This window comes from Vipera berus (assembly GCF_964194415.1).
Source record: "Vipera berus genome assembly, chromosome: 2".
NCBI lineage: Eukaryota > Metazoa > Chordata > Lepidosauria > Squamata > Viperidae > Vipera > Vipera berus.
The window spans coordinates 126,190,287-126,206,098 of NC_138203.1; the positions used below are offsets into that span (position 1 = coordinate 126,190,287).

The 15,812-nt window shown below is 43.1% G+C and overlaps 1 protein-coding gene across 1 annotated transcript in view; it reads right to left on the bottom strand.

The window, feature by feature from the left end:
- Nucleotides 1-15,812, bottom strand: part of NDUFB11 (NADH:ubiquinone oxidoreductase subunit B11) — a 50,415-nt gene that overhangs the window by 5,498 nt on the left and 29,105 nt on the right. The window contains exon 2 of the mRNA XM_081317624.1: nt 9,609-9,739. Coding sequence (XP_081173750.1) covers nt 9,609-9,739 — 131 coding nt within the window. The remainder of the gene's footprint in view (nt 1-9,608; nt 9,740-15,812) is intronic.

The following is a 15,812-nucleotide window of genomic DNA, read 5'->3' on the forward strand; positions in this document are numbered from 1 at the left end:
CCCCCCATCAATTAGAGATAAGTTACTTCTCGCAATCAGATGCCTCCCTGGAATACAGAGAGAGGTCCTCCAGCCTTTTGCCAAGCTTCCTCCCATTGATGTGTGTGCCTGGATCAGGGCACAGTCGGGGCAAAGGTCAGACTATAGACCCAGCATTCTTCTCATCATCTGAATCAGACACCTGCATAAGTCAGAAGGTTACATGTCAGGAAGATGGGGGGGGGAGGGAGGGGGAGACTGAGATCCTGAAGAAGAGATACCCAGCCGAGCCGCAGAGCTGTGGTTGCCGTAAGTAGGCAAAAGAGATTTCCTGCTGCCCTTTAGTGTTTTTTCACAGCAAGCAGCAGTCACAGGAAAGGATTATTCATGTGTAAAAACCAGCGCAAGTTACAGCAGCAAATATTCTATCTAGGCTACCTATTACATTTCCAAGCAACCCTAGCTCTGAATTGTTTCCCTCTCAAGGTTCCTAGCCTTTTCTGGCGCAGGAAAGGTAGAGTGGCATTTTCGCTCGGAAGCACAAATTGTGTTTGGCTCACCACCCAACTTTCCTTTGCAAACGTTAAACTCATTTGGGCCTGGGGACCCTCGGTCTGCTCAAAAGCTCGCTTGTCTTTCCTTTCGTTGTATCATTTCACCATTTAGAACAGAGTACCAAGCATTCTGCACCGCCGAGCCAAAATTGGATGAACTCGCATGCAATTTGCTCAGCGTTGCCCAGCATTCCTAAAAACCTGTCGCCTAGGCTTGGTGAATCCACTAGCTTCCTCCATTCCTTGATATTGCTTTCGGAGTTCTGACTTCAAGCAGATGAAGATGACTCTCCATGGTTAGTAGTGATGGCAGAGCACTGTATGAGGGTTCACAGAAAAGGAGAATGAAGGCAATTCCTTTGGAACTGACTAAACCCTCTGTCAACAAAAGTGCGTACAGTCAAGGCTATGGTCTTCTCAGTTGCAATGTATGGCAGTGAAAGTTGGACCATAAGAAAGGCTGAGAGCCAAAGAATTGAGGCCTTTGAACTATGGTGCTGGAGAAGACTCCTGTGAGTCCCTTGGACTGCAAGGCAATCAAACCGGTCAGTCCTAGAGGAGATCAACCCTGACTGCTCTTTAGAAGGCCGGATCCTGAAGCTAAAACTCAAATAATCTGGCCACCTAATGAGAAGGAAGGACTCACTGGAGAAGAGCCTAATGCTGGGAAAGGTTGAGGGCAATAGAAGAAGGGGACGACAGAGAATGAGGTGGCTGGATGGAGTCACTGAAGCAGTAGGCGTGAGCTTAAATGGACTCCAGAAGATGTTAGAGGACAGGAAGGTCTGGAGGAACGTTGCCCATGGGGTCGCGATGGGTCGGACACGACTTCGCAACTAACAACAACAACAACAAAACCCTCTGTCAGCTGCTTTTAAAAACAAAACAAAAAAAACTTGGTTTAATAAGCAAATCTCTTAATCCCCAGCTCCGAGAAGTTATTTGGGTGGTGAGGGTGATGAAGAAGTATGTATGTACATATGTATCATGAAGATATAAGGCATAAATTACAGGAAACAACTGGGTGTGAAATAGAGTTTGCTTCTCTTAATTATTTCCTTTAGTGATTAAAAAGGCGTACAAAGCAGGCAGGCAGTGATTTGAAACAGGAATGGCCAGGAATTAACCATAAGAATAAGAGCACAGAGAAATACTGTAGATGGCAGTAGGGGGGGGGGAAAGTGGGGGGGGGAAGGGAAAAAAAACTGGAGCAGTCCAGGAAAGAACAGCAGAAGACAAAAACAAACCTATGAAAGCAAAGCCAAAGCCGGAACAATGAAAAAAAAAGTAGAAGGCGGCACAAATAGGCTTGCTGCAGAGGCGCAGCAAGAAAAGATGAAAAGGTGGGATGGGGATGATGATGGTGGAGAAAGAAGAGAGGAAGAGTCTCCATCAATCCAGAGAAGATGAATGCTTAAGAAGAATCAACCCTGAAGCCTTGCCGCTGGCTTAACATTGTGTATCTGCAGTCACAAAAATAGCTCAGCACAGGTCACAACCGTGCGAATAAGACTGCACACCTAGTACCAATGTTTTGTTTTCGTGGTGTTTTTTTTTTTTTAAAAGCAAACCCAAACGCACTTCTCTGATATACAGTATAGGGCTCGCAACTTGGGAGTCCTCTTAGATTCACAGCTTTCCTTAGAAGACCACATAACAGCTGTGACTAGGGGAGCCTTTGCCCAGGTTCGCCTGGTGCGCCAATTACGGCCCTATCTAGACCGAGATGCCCTACGTACGGTCACCCATGCACTCGTGACCTCTCGTTTAGACTACTGCAATGCTCTTTACATGGGGCTGCCCTTGAGGACCACTCGGAGGCTCCAACTGGTACAGAATGCAGCCGCGAGAGTTGTGTTGGGAGTCTCCCGATACTCCCATGTTACACCTCTACTCCGTGAACTGCATTGGCTCCCAGTTGTCCTCCGGGTAAGATTCAAGGTGCTGGTAATGGTTTTCAAAGCCCTACATGGCATGGGTCCAGAGTACCTTAGGAATCATCTGCTGCCAGCATCAACGTCCCTCCGTCCAGTGCGCTCCCACAGAGAGGGCCTCCTAAGGGTCCCGCCGTTCGGAGAATGTCGTCTGGTGGCTCCCAGAGGGAGGGCGTTCTCTGTGGGCGCACCTGACCTATGGAACCGTTTACCGGTTGAGCTCCGGATGGCTCCCGACCTTCGCTCCTTCCGACGCGACCTAAAAACATATCTGTTTAAGCAATCCGGTCTGGTCTGACGGGTTCTGTTTTAATTATTGTTTTAAGGTAACTATCTTCTGCATTTGGGCAAAATTAGGGTTTAATTTGTTTTCAATATCTGTATTTGTGCATTCTGTTATTTATGTCACTGTTCACCGCCCTGAGTCCTTAGGGAGAAGGGCGGTATACAAATCAAATAAATAAATAAATAAATAAATAAATAAATAAATAAATAAATAAATAAATTTAGCTGGAATTTTGCATCAAGATTGGAGTGGAGGAGATGGATTGATTATATACAGAATAAATACGGGACTAAAAAGTTTCATTTAGCATATGAATGAGTATTAGTATAATTATTAGAATGATAAGATGTGTTATTATTTAGTTATGTTTAAGGGAGTTAAAGTGCGATAGGATTTGAAGTTTGATTATAGTTATTTAGCATATTTTAGTTGAAGTTTGTTAAAGGCAATACCCTGTATTCAAGCTCTGGGAAGTCGGGGGGGGAGGGAGAGGGAGGGGAATTGGGGCTATGTTTTAAATGTACTCGATAATGTATGTTATGTTTATGTTTAAAATGTATTGTAAAACTTTAAAACTCTTTAATAATAATAATAAGATGGCAGATAGAGTGTGTTCAGATTCTTCATAGCATACCTGCTTAGGGTGGGCCGGGAGAATCACAAGTTAGTGTACTTGCATTACATTTGGAAGTAGTAAAGCTGAAGAAGATTGATTTGTAAAGCTGGGGTTGTGCATATGTGCCTTTTCGCTGAAGCTAAGGAGTAATCCGATGCACCCTGTGATCCGATATTATGTTTTGTTTAACTGAGACCTATTATTACCTGCCAGAGCCAACTTATAACACGCCAGACCAAAACTAAGCACCACTCTTAGGCTGACTTAATCAGCACCCATCTCCTCATTACAAAGGGAAGAGGATTTCCCTTCCCAAAGGGAAGAGGATACCTGGAAGCGATACCTTTGAATACTGCCTGCAGCATGGCAAGGCTGCAACCCTGCCCCTCTGAACTCTCTGCTGATCTGCGTCTCAAGCTGAACCTAAACCCTGAGCAAGATTTGGAAGCAAGAGAGCTAAGGAAGAGAGAACTGAGTTAAGTGGGCTTTGCACTGCTCCCATAGGAACCCGCGGCGCTGAGGAGACGGGAGAAACAGCCACCAGGGCTCCCGAATTCCTTTCTCAGTGCAAAAGGTGGGAGCAAAGCTTGTTAATGAGGTTCCTATTCAGGCTCCATCGCACGGGGAGCAGGAACTCTGCAAGCTGCTTCTGTCTGATCAGAAGGTTCCGGAGTGCGTCAGCAGCGAAGCCGGGCTCTAGCCGGCCTCTCCCTGCCAGCCAAAACAACATGCTTCCCAGTTCTGGGCGCTGGTCTATCTATATCCCATTGGCTATATATACGTACGCACACCTAGCGCCAGCTGGTGCACCCCGAAAATAACTCCTGTGAGAGCCAGTGAATTGACACAACCCCCTTTCTAAATAGGTTATCTTGCCTGAAAACAAATTCTTTCATCCAGCGAGGACCGGAAAAGACAGTGAAAAGATTCCGATGCGAGAAGGAAGAACTGACATATGCTTGGGGGAGGGATGCTTTTACACAGAGCACCACACTAGCTTTCAGAGACTGGAGGGGCAAGGCTGGTGGTCGCTGATGCTGAACCCCAAAGTTATGCCCTAAGCCGAAGTACATCTTCTAGTTCCTGTCTGTACATTAATTTCCAAATTGACTGCTTTGAGACGCAAACAAGACGAGCCCATTAATTGTGCTCATTCTCTGGCATCCTGAGGAAACACAGCTTCCTTTACAACAGTCAGGAGCATTTTATCAGACTTCATGGGTTGTAGAAAAATGATTTGCGGTTGTGGTGTGCAGTTTGGTAAAAGACGGACAGTTCTTTAAGTTTGTGTGTGTGTGTGTGTGTGTGTGTGTGTGTGTGTGTGTGTGTGTAGTTGGTTGCTTTCTGCCTTCCACAAGTTTACCTTTCAACCCCACTTTCTATGTCAATGTATGTGTGGAAGACGTGTGGATTTCAGCTCCCAGAATTCTCCAGCCAGCCATGCTGGGAATTCTGGAAGTTGAAGTTCACACATCTTCCAATGGTCAAGGTTGAGAAATACCATTCTATAGCTTTCCTTTCTTAAGAGTTGAACAAGAGGCAGAAGAATGGTAAAAATTACAGGTTTATAAGCATCTTATAAGAGGGCCAAGGTCTTCTAGATGCGATTTTATTTAGATGGGTAAGAAGAGCTGGGGGAGACATAATTCTTGTAGTGTTTTAATCATGTTAAAGCAAATTGAAGAAGACTGGAAGGCTGCGTAATATCTCTTTCTATTGCCTAATACAGATATGATAGCCGTTCTAATTTCACATTTAACCAATTTCCCACTCTGTCATCTTGTTTGAGAAATAATGCAGGATAGCATTAAGACTAGAAAATACTGACTTCCCACATCATGCCAAGATCACAATACCATATATACCATCTAACTACAGTTTAGTTGGGCAGGAACAACTTGCATCAAAGAGAGCAACACTCAATCCTGTAGCTTACTTTTCATTCACTTAAGCTGCGGTTGAGAGATCAGAAGCCACTGTGGATTTCTTGTCCTTTCAGCCTTTCACAGAAGACTGAAAAACATATTAGGCTGCGCATAATTACACGAAACTCAATTACATCCCCCTTGACTTGTCTTTTCACTAAATGAAAAAAAACAAACAAAAACACCAAAGATTGAAATTCTTTCTGCAAAGGGAAATACTTTAGCTCCGAAGTATTATGTGAATTATCCCTTGACAGATGCTGAATCAGAAGGTCGGCAGTTTGGCGGGTCGAATCCCGAGTGCCGCGTAACAGAGTGAGCGCCTGTTACTCGTCCCAGCTTCTGCCAACCTAGCAGTTCGAAAGCACGTAAAAATGCAAGTAGAAAAATAGGGACCACTACGGTGGGAAGGTAACAGCGTTCTGTGCGCCTTTGGCGTCTAGTCATGCCGGCCACATGACCACGGAGACGTCCTCGGACAAGCGCTGGCTCTTCGGCTTTGAAACGGAGATGAGCACCGGCCCCTAGAGTTGGAAACGACTAGCACGCATGTGCGGGGGAACCTTTACCTTTACAACAGTTACTTCCTAGAGACAGGGTGCAATCTTTTTCCTATGCTTCTGTACCCTTTTCCCGTTGATTCCTCTAGGTCAGACAAGGACAAATTGTCAGGCCCTTGAGCAAGTTAGCTCAGATTGGGAGGACAGCATTGATATTTCAACGCAGGGTCTTTCCAGAACTTATTAGGGACTAAACCTAGCCTTGAACCTATTTGCATTCAGTAGACGCTTTCTACCTCTCGGTTCCAATGGAATTAGGCTTTTTGTATTCTATCGCACTGGATACAGTTTTCCACAATGCCTTATTCTCCTCTGTTATGTGGGTTTCCATAGCAAGATAATCCTACTATTTGACACTCTTATATTTCCTCCTTATCAGAATGGTTTCTATAAAAATTCTTTACAATCCATCCATAACATTCAGATGTGCCAGCTTATCTTGAACTCTCAGTCAAAGTCATGCTATGAGTTATCTCAGACACCAAGAGAAATCCCTACTCCTTGGCACAGAGGGCTAATTCTAAGGTCACATGAATCTGTCTACCTCTACATAAAAATGGACAAGGACAGAATTGCTGCCAGGGACTCTCTTTCTGTTTTGGTACTCTCAGAACATGCAGCTATTTAACAGGGATGCCCCTCTTTTCTATAGTCCATGCTCCAGGTTACAATGGTCTCTTTGAGGCTCCTGGATCTTGGAAACAGGTAGTGGTGGAAGTAAATTAAAAATACAAACCTACAACATCCTTCCTTAATTTGCTGCTTTTCACAATTCCCAGAACTTCCAGGCATGATTGTAATCAGTTGGCAAAAGAGCCAGGCAGTTGGTCCGACTGATGAAAAGGTTTTATCTTATTTGAATTGTTAATCTTCGTGATGCAAATGAAGTACTGTTCACCTTAATCTAGCCAATTTCTAGTCTGTGTGTGAGTAATCCTAGATTTTCTCATTTAATTGTAATTATGTTCATCATTTTCTAGTCTTTGTGTGAGTAATCCTAGATTTTCTATTTTAATTGTAAGTACTGTTCATCAGTTTCTAGTCTTTGTGTGAGTAATCCTAGATTTTCTAATTTAATTGTAAGTTACAGGAAGAAGGAAGGAAGGAAGGAAGGAAGGAAGGAAGGAAGGAAGGATGGATCTTGGTTCTTGCAATTGGTGTATTTCAAAAAAGTAAAAACTAGAAAAAGCAATATAAACTGTCTCATTTTATTTCTGTTTGGTCCGAACTATATCACTCATTCCATTTTCTCTTATGATTTGTTGTTAACAGACATTCTTGTTTGTTTTTAGTACTTTCCATCTGCCAAGACACATTGTTCCTTTTTTTTCTGCTCAAAGTCTCTGGAGGAAAGAAAGGAATGCCTCCAAACTGGATTTTCCAAATTCTGTTCAAAACGTAGCTTTCCATGGTTCCAAACTTTTGCCATCCCCAAACCAAAACTACGGTAATAAGGGAAGTATCCCAATTCCTAATGGGTGGTTCATTTTGGCTTCCCTTACCCAAGAACAGTCACCACGGTGTGGCATAGAACAGAAACATATAAAAACTTCCCGGTTTTTCATTCTGCGGAGGATAGAAATAGAAACTGTACTGGGGACGTTAACTGAGACATTGCTTGAATAGGGATTGGTTAAACCAGGATAGAGCAACTTCCAAAGTAGGAGGGCAGGATGGCAGTTGGGTGAGGCAATGATAGTGCCTGCCAAATCAAGACAATGAGAAACAATCTCATCCATTTTAGGCAACTGTAAAAAGAAGGGGTTTTAGGAACAGCCTATAAGGATTTGGGGTGGGCCACATAAAGCTCTGGGACCTCACGTTGCTAATGCTTGGATTAAAGGTAAAGGTTCCCCCGCACATGCGTGCTAGTCGTTTCCGACTCTAGGGGCCGGTGCTCATCTCCGTTTCAAAGCCGAAGAGCCAGCGCTTGTCCGAGGACGTCTCCATGGTCAAAGAAAGGTTGTCATGTCCCAGTTGCTCTCCAAGCTTATGGTAGCCACTGTCTTCTTCAGTACCTGTGAAAACTGGCACCAAACTGAGGCCCTGCCTGTGAAAGATACAATTTCATGCCACAATATTACACAGGGATGGGCTCATCTGGAGCCGTGTCAGGGGTGGAACAACAGCAAAGTTATAGGCAGAATCCTCTTTGGCCTCAGATGCATGCATCAAATGCAGCAGTCTTAGTTTCAAATCAAAGCATGATGTCTGCTTCTTGCCGAGTGGGAGGGAATCTGCTTTGATAGCTTTCTGTCCATCAAATCCACTGATATCCCTACAGGGACTCAGACCTACCACGTTGCAGATTCAAGACCTTTGATTTTTTTCCCCCCTTCTTCTGTAATTACCTCCATCTCTGCTAAATCTTTCTCTCTGATCTCCTCCACAGACGTTCCCTATCTTGCCATAAAAGGCCACAAAAGGTAGTGAAAACCTCCATACATGATGGAAATCGATCTCTGTCTCTTCCCCTCCCCCCCTCTTTCTCTGCATGTATCTTTGTGTGTGTGTGTGTGTGTGTGTGTGCATGCGCGCGCACATATGTGTGTTTGTGAGGTGGGAGAAAGAAATTTCTCACAGTTCCTTCGTATCCGGAGGGTAGCAAGTTAGGTTAGGTTTAGGCTGCTAGAGTCTGTTATATACAACCTTCCCCACATTCAAACTCCTGCAAATGTCCCTTTGGAAAAATAGTGATTAAAAAAAAGCAGACAACAAACTTCATACAGTATAGATACCCATACACTTATCTATGCAACATTTCTCATAAAGAGCTGGAAAACCCCTAACATAGAGGGACATACCATTTTCTGGATCAGGGAGTGTACGTTTGAATGCTGTGCTGGAATATATTCAAGAATTAATGGAAGGAACCAGGCAAAAGATAAAACACAATTTCAATTCATTTACAAGCACATTTAGATACGCACACACCTAAAATATAACTCACATTATTCCTCTAGGTAATAAGTTTCTACTTTCTCACATTGAAAATCAGGACTAGAATTTTGAAGGTTTCTGGGGGTGGGGCGCATGCAATTCTCAGGGTTCAAGCTTTGCACTTCTCTGCTAACCTACTGAAATAGTACATCTGTGTGTGCACGTTTAATATTTTGCTGGTGTGCCAAGCTTATGAAAAGAATCTACATTGTAAAGCTAGATGGTAGAGTACTTTCATATATTCATTAGTTAATGCGCCTCTCAGACTACTGAGTTTACACTTATAAGAGAAGAAGGTCAGCATTTATACTTTAGCTCACTAGTACAGCTAAAATGTACACTTGGTAAATTGTAACATACTGTAGGTTTAAAAGCATCCGTGATGACCCTTTCCTTTTATACAGGTGACATAAGATAAAATAGAACTATTTCCTAGTCCCTGGAATGCTGGTACCCTGTATCTCATGTTCTGGGATATCCTTAGGTGATCCTTAAAGAGGATTCTCACAAGGTTATTTTTATCCCATTCCTCTTTGTAATGCCCCTGCTTTTTTTAAAAAAAAAGATAGTGTGTTACTAGGAAAGGACATATCGGGCAAATATGGGAATAAAAATCTAGTGACCTTTGCCGGCGTGGAGGCAGGGGTACATCATTTAATAGGGAAGCCCAAAGGAGCAAGAAATAAATGGAATGATGGAAAACTTGGAAGTGAAGACTTACTGGTTTTGGACTTTGAAAACATCAAGACAAAACACACAAAAGCCTTACAAGGCAATGCACAAATGAAAACAAAGTTTAGCTTGTGAATCTTACTTATAATCAGGCAGATAATACAGGTAGGTAGTGCCCAGTACAAGGCAAATAGATACTCCAAAGAAGAAGGCAGCACGCATATTCAGCACATCAACAACAGGATCTTCACTGAAGCCATGAAAGTCTGGATTCTGAAATGTAAAAAACACACAATGCAGTTACTTTACAGCTGCACAAAGTGTTTTCAACATATCCCCTTTGATATTTTCCCTTAAAGTTCACTTTCATGTATACCCTAAACCCCCCCATCAAAAGAAAAACAGCACCGCTAATCCCACGCTAATAATGAAAATGGCATCTTGTTTTATTTTAGGGCTAGTAGCCATTCTAATGACAAAGCCATGGAGATTTCTATCCTTAAGTAAGGTTCCATCTGCATCAACCAAAGCTGAGGGCCACCTTTTCCCATTTATAAAGATAGGAATTTCAAAAAGTGAACCGTCTTTAAAATTTCAAAATGCACATGTGAAGCAATGGGAGACACGGAAAATCATTTTGTCAGTTATCACCTGTCTTCAAAATCTTTCTCTCACCTGCTTACTTCAACAAAGATTCAGCTAAGGAGGTATGTGTGTGATGCTTGTGTGTGCTATTTCACACCAATAACTTTGCAAACTGATTCCATTAAACATTTGCTAAGGCACAAAAATGAAATGTTTTGGGAAATAAACAACAGTTCTCAACTAGAAGGGTATGGATCTGACCTCTGGGCTCAGCAGAGACCTCAGTTCCATTATGCATCGCTTTTTTTAAAAAATATAGCATTCAGCAAACCTGAAGCCACTTTGCTAAGACTAGAAGTCAGATGGGGAAAAGGGGAACAAAACGAATGCTGCCAAAAAATCTTACTCCAGCTGTGCAAAAAGGAAAAGGTGAAAATTACTAAAATATACACTAGTGGAGACCAACTGTAAGCAGGGAGGGAGAGTAAAGTACGAACTTCAAGCATTTTCTGGACTAGATTCCCTTATAAAAATGTCCCAGGAAAAAGGACATCGGTGCACGTGATGTTTATGATACAATTGCTTCCAAACTTCTCCTCCTCCTTGTCTTCCTAGAATTGTGTACTGCCGTTCTAAGTCTCAGACTCTGCTGGTGCCCAACCTGCCCTTTTCTTCATAAAAGAGCCTATTCTGCCCTGGCATCATGAACTTGAACAGAAGCACAGAGGATGCTTTTGGAGATGTGTTATGTCCGCCAGCTGTTGCTTCAGCAACAAAAGAAAAAGAGCTTATATTTTTGCTCAGAGGCAGGCTGGTCACCAAAGAAACACACACACACACACACACATATACACATACTGAATGAAGCAACACAATGCCCTATTTAAAAAGGTGAGGATAGCCAACGATGCAAGCTACCAGGGTTTGTCAACTGTGGAAATCAGCAGCCACTTCTGGAGTTTCATTTTTTTTTAAAAAAAAAAGGCAGATGCAAAGGCTTAAAGAAACACACCCACAGAACAACCACAGGTACGAGGCAGCCAACTGCAGGGCCACTGTGGAAAGAAATGCTCTGAGAAACTCTTTTCCCTTAAAATTGCAGGCGCTAAGCAAAAGAGGTCCAGCTCATACTAGGTAGAAAATAACAATAGCGTTCCTAGTGAGTAGCACAATTTGAATTGTAAGCTGGAACAAAGGGGGAAGGAAGGGTATCATACTCAAGTCCTTGAAAGTCTACGATACTGGCCCAAAGGGCTATAGTTTGAAAAACAGTCAAAGATGATAGCATGCAGCCTAGATTATTAAAATGTAAGCAAGATTTTAGAGCCAAAGCAACGTTATTAGTATATCAAATTTGCTTTAGTCATCCAAATATCCTTTCTCAGTGCAGTACTGTAACATGAGGCAATAAATGAAATATATGCGTTAATTTATAGAAAATTTCATATATATTATAGCTGTGACTGTAGCACAGTAATATAATCTACTCACTGCAAGAACAAATGGGCTAGTCAGAGCTACATGACTGAGAGGAGATTTAAAGCAAGAAAGCCTCCGACGAGGGCTTTGAACTAGAAGCAGCCTATTTCTCTGATGGTAAATTGAAAGATGCTATACCTCCCAGCATTCAACCTTGCAGAAACCAGGACACCTTTGAGGTGGGAAGTCCACTCATTTCTCAAATGCAGGAGCAGGAACCTGTACTTCTGAGTTTATCGCTGTCTGTTTACTGCCCACTGTCTATTTACGCATCAACATTTGGGGTTTTATTTTTCTCTTATTGCCGTCACATGCAGCAGAAGGGGAAATAAAAGGAATTTCAGAAGGCTAATAAAAAAACCTGTAGAGCTGCAATCTCATTCGGCTGTTGCTTGGATACCCCTTTTGCCCAGTTCTAGGCGCCGGGGGTTTTGAAGGACAAATCTAAAGTGTTTGGGTGCTGGGAGGGGCAGAATAGCAGCCTTCAAAGGAGTAAAATTCTCTTGCAGCAGCCCTGCCTGCCTTCACTTGGGACGCATTCTTGTATTCTCCGCTTCCTTGGAACCACAGGGAAGCCCACGGGCATGCACAGAAGCCAAGGTTCATGGGACCCTCAAGAATTCTGTAGAGAAGCCAAGGTTCATGGGAATGCTGAACTAACCCTCAAGAATTCTGTCTGGGCACGGTGGGGATGAGATAACTAGCTGGTTACAGAGCCAGTTGCTGATTGTGGAGTTAGGCTGTGCCACCACCCATACTCTCCACCCCCACTGCTATGCCACACACAGCAGGGATACCTTATTCCTTCGCCTACTTAACTGGTTGAGGCTGAGTCACAGCAAGCCTCCGTGTACAGTCCTCCCTCTGAATAGACTTTCCCCTCCTTCCTTCCCCCCCCCCCCTAGCTGAGCTGGGACAATTCAATTTGGGGAAGGGAAGGGAAGGGAGAGAAACCTGACATGGCAGTTTTATAAAAACTGCGTAGAGCGGCTTGTTCCTGAGCACTTAGTCAAAGGGCAGTCCCTAACCCTGAAACCTCTGCCCAACCTCTATTTTCACTTTGCAATAAATAGAAAGAAGGGCACTTATAATCTTATGACACAAAAGTGCTTAAGATTGCTTTCTGCTCGTTATGCCGCACATCCAAAATAATATAAAGTTCTGTAATATATATTTTTTTAAGTTTCCTTTTTCGGATATGATCCTAATGCTTTGCGTCAAAACATATTGCCACCCTGACCGAAAGAAATAACACAAAGGCAATGTTTTCTTTTGGGAAGACACAATTGCAATTTTTTCCAAAATGCTTCACGTATACATTTTTAGCTGAACCATAAACCTTACGGTTTTCTTCTCCTACCCTCAAATATGGCAACATACGGTACACGGTGAGACCACAGCCAACGGAAATTATTTCCTTCTTTAAGAGCTAGTTGTACCCAGAAGGCGTGCTCTCAAATCTCATAGGTACCCAGTTTGGTTACAGTGAACTTGTTCCTTCAGTGGTGAAGAAAGCAAATGTAACACGGAAAGAGTCAATGCCTTATCTATTTGTAGTATCCGGGAGGGATCCACAGTTCCAATACTGAAAAGTTATAGAAACATAACTTGATTGAGCCATACATATCCTTTGGGTGGACGGGGGAGACAACAAAAGTGTATGGATCATTAAAGGATATAAGTTAGCTGGATTTAAAGGTGGAGAGCAAATGAAAGCAGCCTTGGCTAAACTGAGTGGCGATAAGAGGGTTTTATTTCAATGAGATCCTCCCAATTTTTTAAAAATTTTTTAATTCCATTTATATCCCGCCCTTCTCCGAAGACTCAGGGCAGCTTACAAGCTTAGCAGTAGCCTTCATTCTATGTATATGCCTGCTTATTAGGGCTTTCACACACACACACCCCAAGCGGCATTATTACAAAGTCAGCTTATTGCCCCCAACAATCTGGGTCCTCATTTTACCTACCTCGGAAGGATGGAAGGCTGAGTCAACCTTGAGCCTGGTGGGATGCGAACCTGCACTAATTGCAGGCAGCTGGTGTTACTTAAGGAGGCATTAGCCCACTGCTCCACCAAGGCTCCACCAATCTTGACCCAATGCCTTTCCCCACCCCCCCCACCCCCCACTGCACTTCCTTATTTATCCCAACCTCATACACACTGCTTCGCAGCGTTCCCTCAGGCAAGGCAGCAATTTTAGGTCCTAATGATTTATTTAAAAAGCATGGGCAGCTTTACCACCTCTTAAATAATTAAAGAGATTTTGCAAAGGGGAGGGGCAATTCCATGAATGTGTACGCGGACATGCATGCATGTAGGCGCAAGTGTGCGCGCGCGCGCGCACACACACACACACACAGAAAATTAGCAGGTGCTGTGCATGCTCCAAGACTAGGTAAGAGGATGGGAGAAGGAGGGACCTACAAATGTTTTTTTTTCTTTCCCCTTCTGGCAGTGGCTTCTGCCACTTGCTCATTTCAGGCTCCCAAGACAGGCTTCAACAACGCTGGTCTCTAAAGATCAGAAAGCCCGTCTGGCTCAATTACATACAGCTTTTGACCAGGAGAGACAAAATTCCATCTGGTTAACGCTTTTGAAAATGGTATAGAGCCCATTTACTTCCAAATCCCCCATCATCTCTTAAGCCAGACCCCCACAGCGATATGCTGAGCAGTTCATCAAGTATGCTGATGAAGGCAGTTCATCAAGTACTATATAAGCAAGACAAGGATTCATTAAATTGCTACAACTGCTTTCCTCCTAGGTTTGCAAAGAAGGGCACGACAGGCTTGGCTTGCTGTTCCTGACATGGTAAGGCTGAAGCTGTGTAGACCTGGCAGAGACTATCTGGGAATGCACAAACATTTATTTATTCTAGGAGAAATAATTCTCACAACTTAACCTTTCATACTGGAATCAGCAAAATAATACACGTGTGTGTTTGCCATAACCTTTGTGGGATGGGCAAAATACAAACCCAAGAACTAAAACAAAACCTTAAACTATGGTTTGACTAGGATTCAGCTCTTAATAGGGGCATGTTTTTTTTTAAAAAAAAAACCCCAGTGGATTAATTATAAAGGTTGGTTCAATATTCGTTTTCTAAAACTAAACAGTCCATAACTGTCTTAATTCCACAACGATGACATAGCAACAATCTTTTATGCCGCGCTGCCCCCTCTGATCATGAATACAAAAGAGTGAGCTTCACACCTCCCCCTGGCAACAGCTTGAGCCTTCTTTAAAGGAAATCAACATTACATATTTGTTAGGACACCCACATTCAGACATTAACTTGTGTTTGTGTGGAAAAAGTAACTAAATATTAAAAGAGTCCTTGGTATCACCAGGCTTCCAATGCTCTTTAATACCATCCTTATCCTGGGATGCCACCACCAGAGACATAAGCACCATCTATCTCAAATCATTAGGGTTTCTTTTGCATCAATTCTGGTGTCACAGAAATTAAGAATTTTGGGGTTTTGTTTTTTTACATTACAGAATTTTGCTCCCCTCCTTGCAAGCCCAGCTTTTGTGTCATGCATCGTCAACCTGGCAGATTCATAAGTGGACGTGTCTGCCATGACAAACTGTCAGTAAAAACTTATTATTTCTTTATTGGCAAGTCTGCTGTGATACCTGACCTTCCCACCTACTACATCCCGCTCAGAGCAAGCATGTTCCACCACCCGACAGAAAAGGCTACGTTTGGCGCTTGAAGTCCAAGCTGGGCCAGCAGCTCAATGCTTCCGCTGAGATACTTTGAAGATATGTTGGTTCTTGGAATCAATCCTTCAGGAAGAAAAGCAAGAAATCTCTACAGTACTGCAGCAGAAAGAAAAACGATGCGGCTTTCTTACAACAAACAGTAACAAGCCCCAGCCTTAAGAACTGTCTGAAACAGGTTTTATTCAAATTCTGTCCATTCCCTTTTTCGGGTGATATGTGCAAGTGTGTTAATGAGACACTGACTTTATCTGGAGGTTGAGTGTTACCCTGGGGCAGGGGTAGGCAACCTCGGCTCTTTTATGACTCATGGACTTCAACTCCCAGAATTCCTGAGTCAGCTCAGCTGACTCAGGAATTCTGGGAGTTGAAGTCCATGAGTCATAAAAGAGCCGAGGTTGCCTACCCCTGCCCTGGGGGTATTCAAAGGCTGAAGCTGCCCAATATCCTCAACTTCCTTTCATAAATGACATACCCTTCAGCTCTAGAAATTCAGGCTCCAGTTGCTGAAAGAAACAGCATATGGTGCTAAACTCATTGCTGAAAGGGAATGCT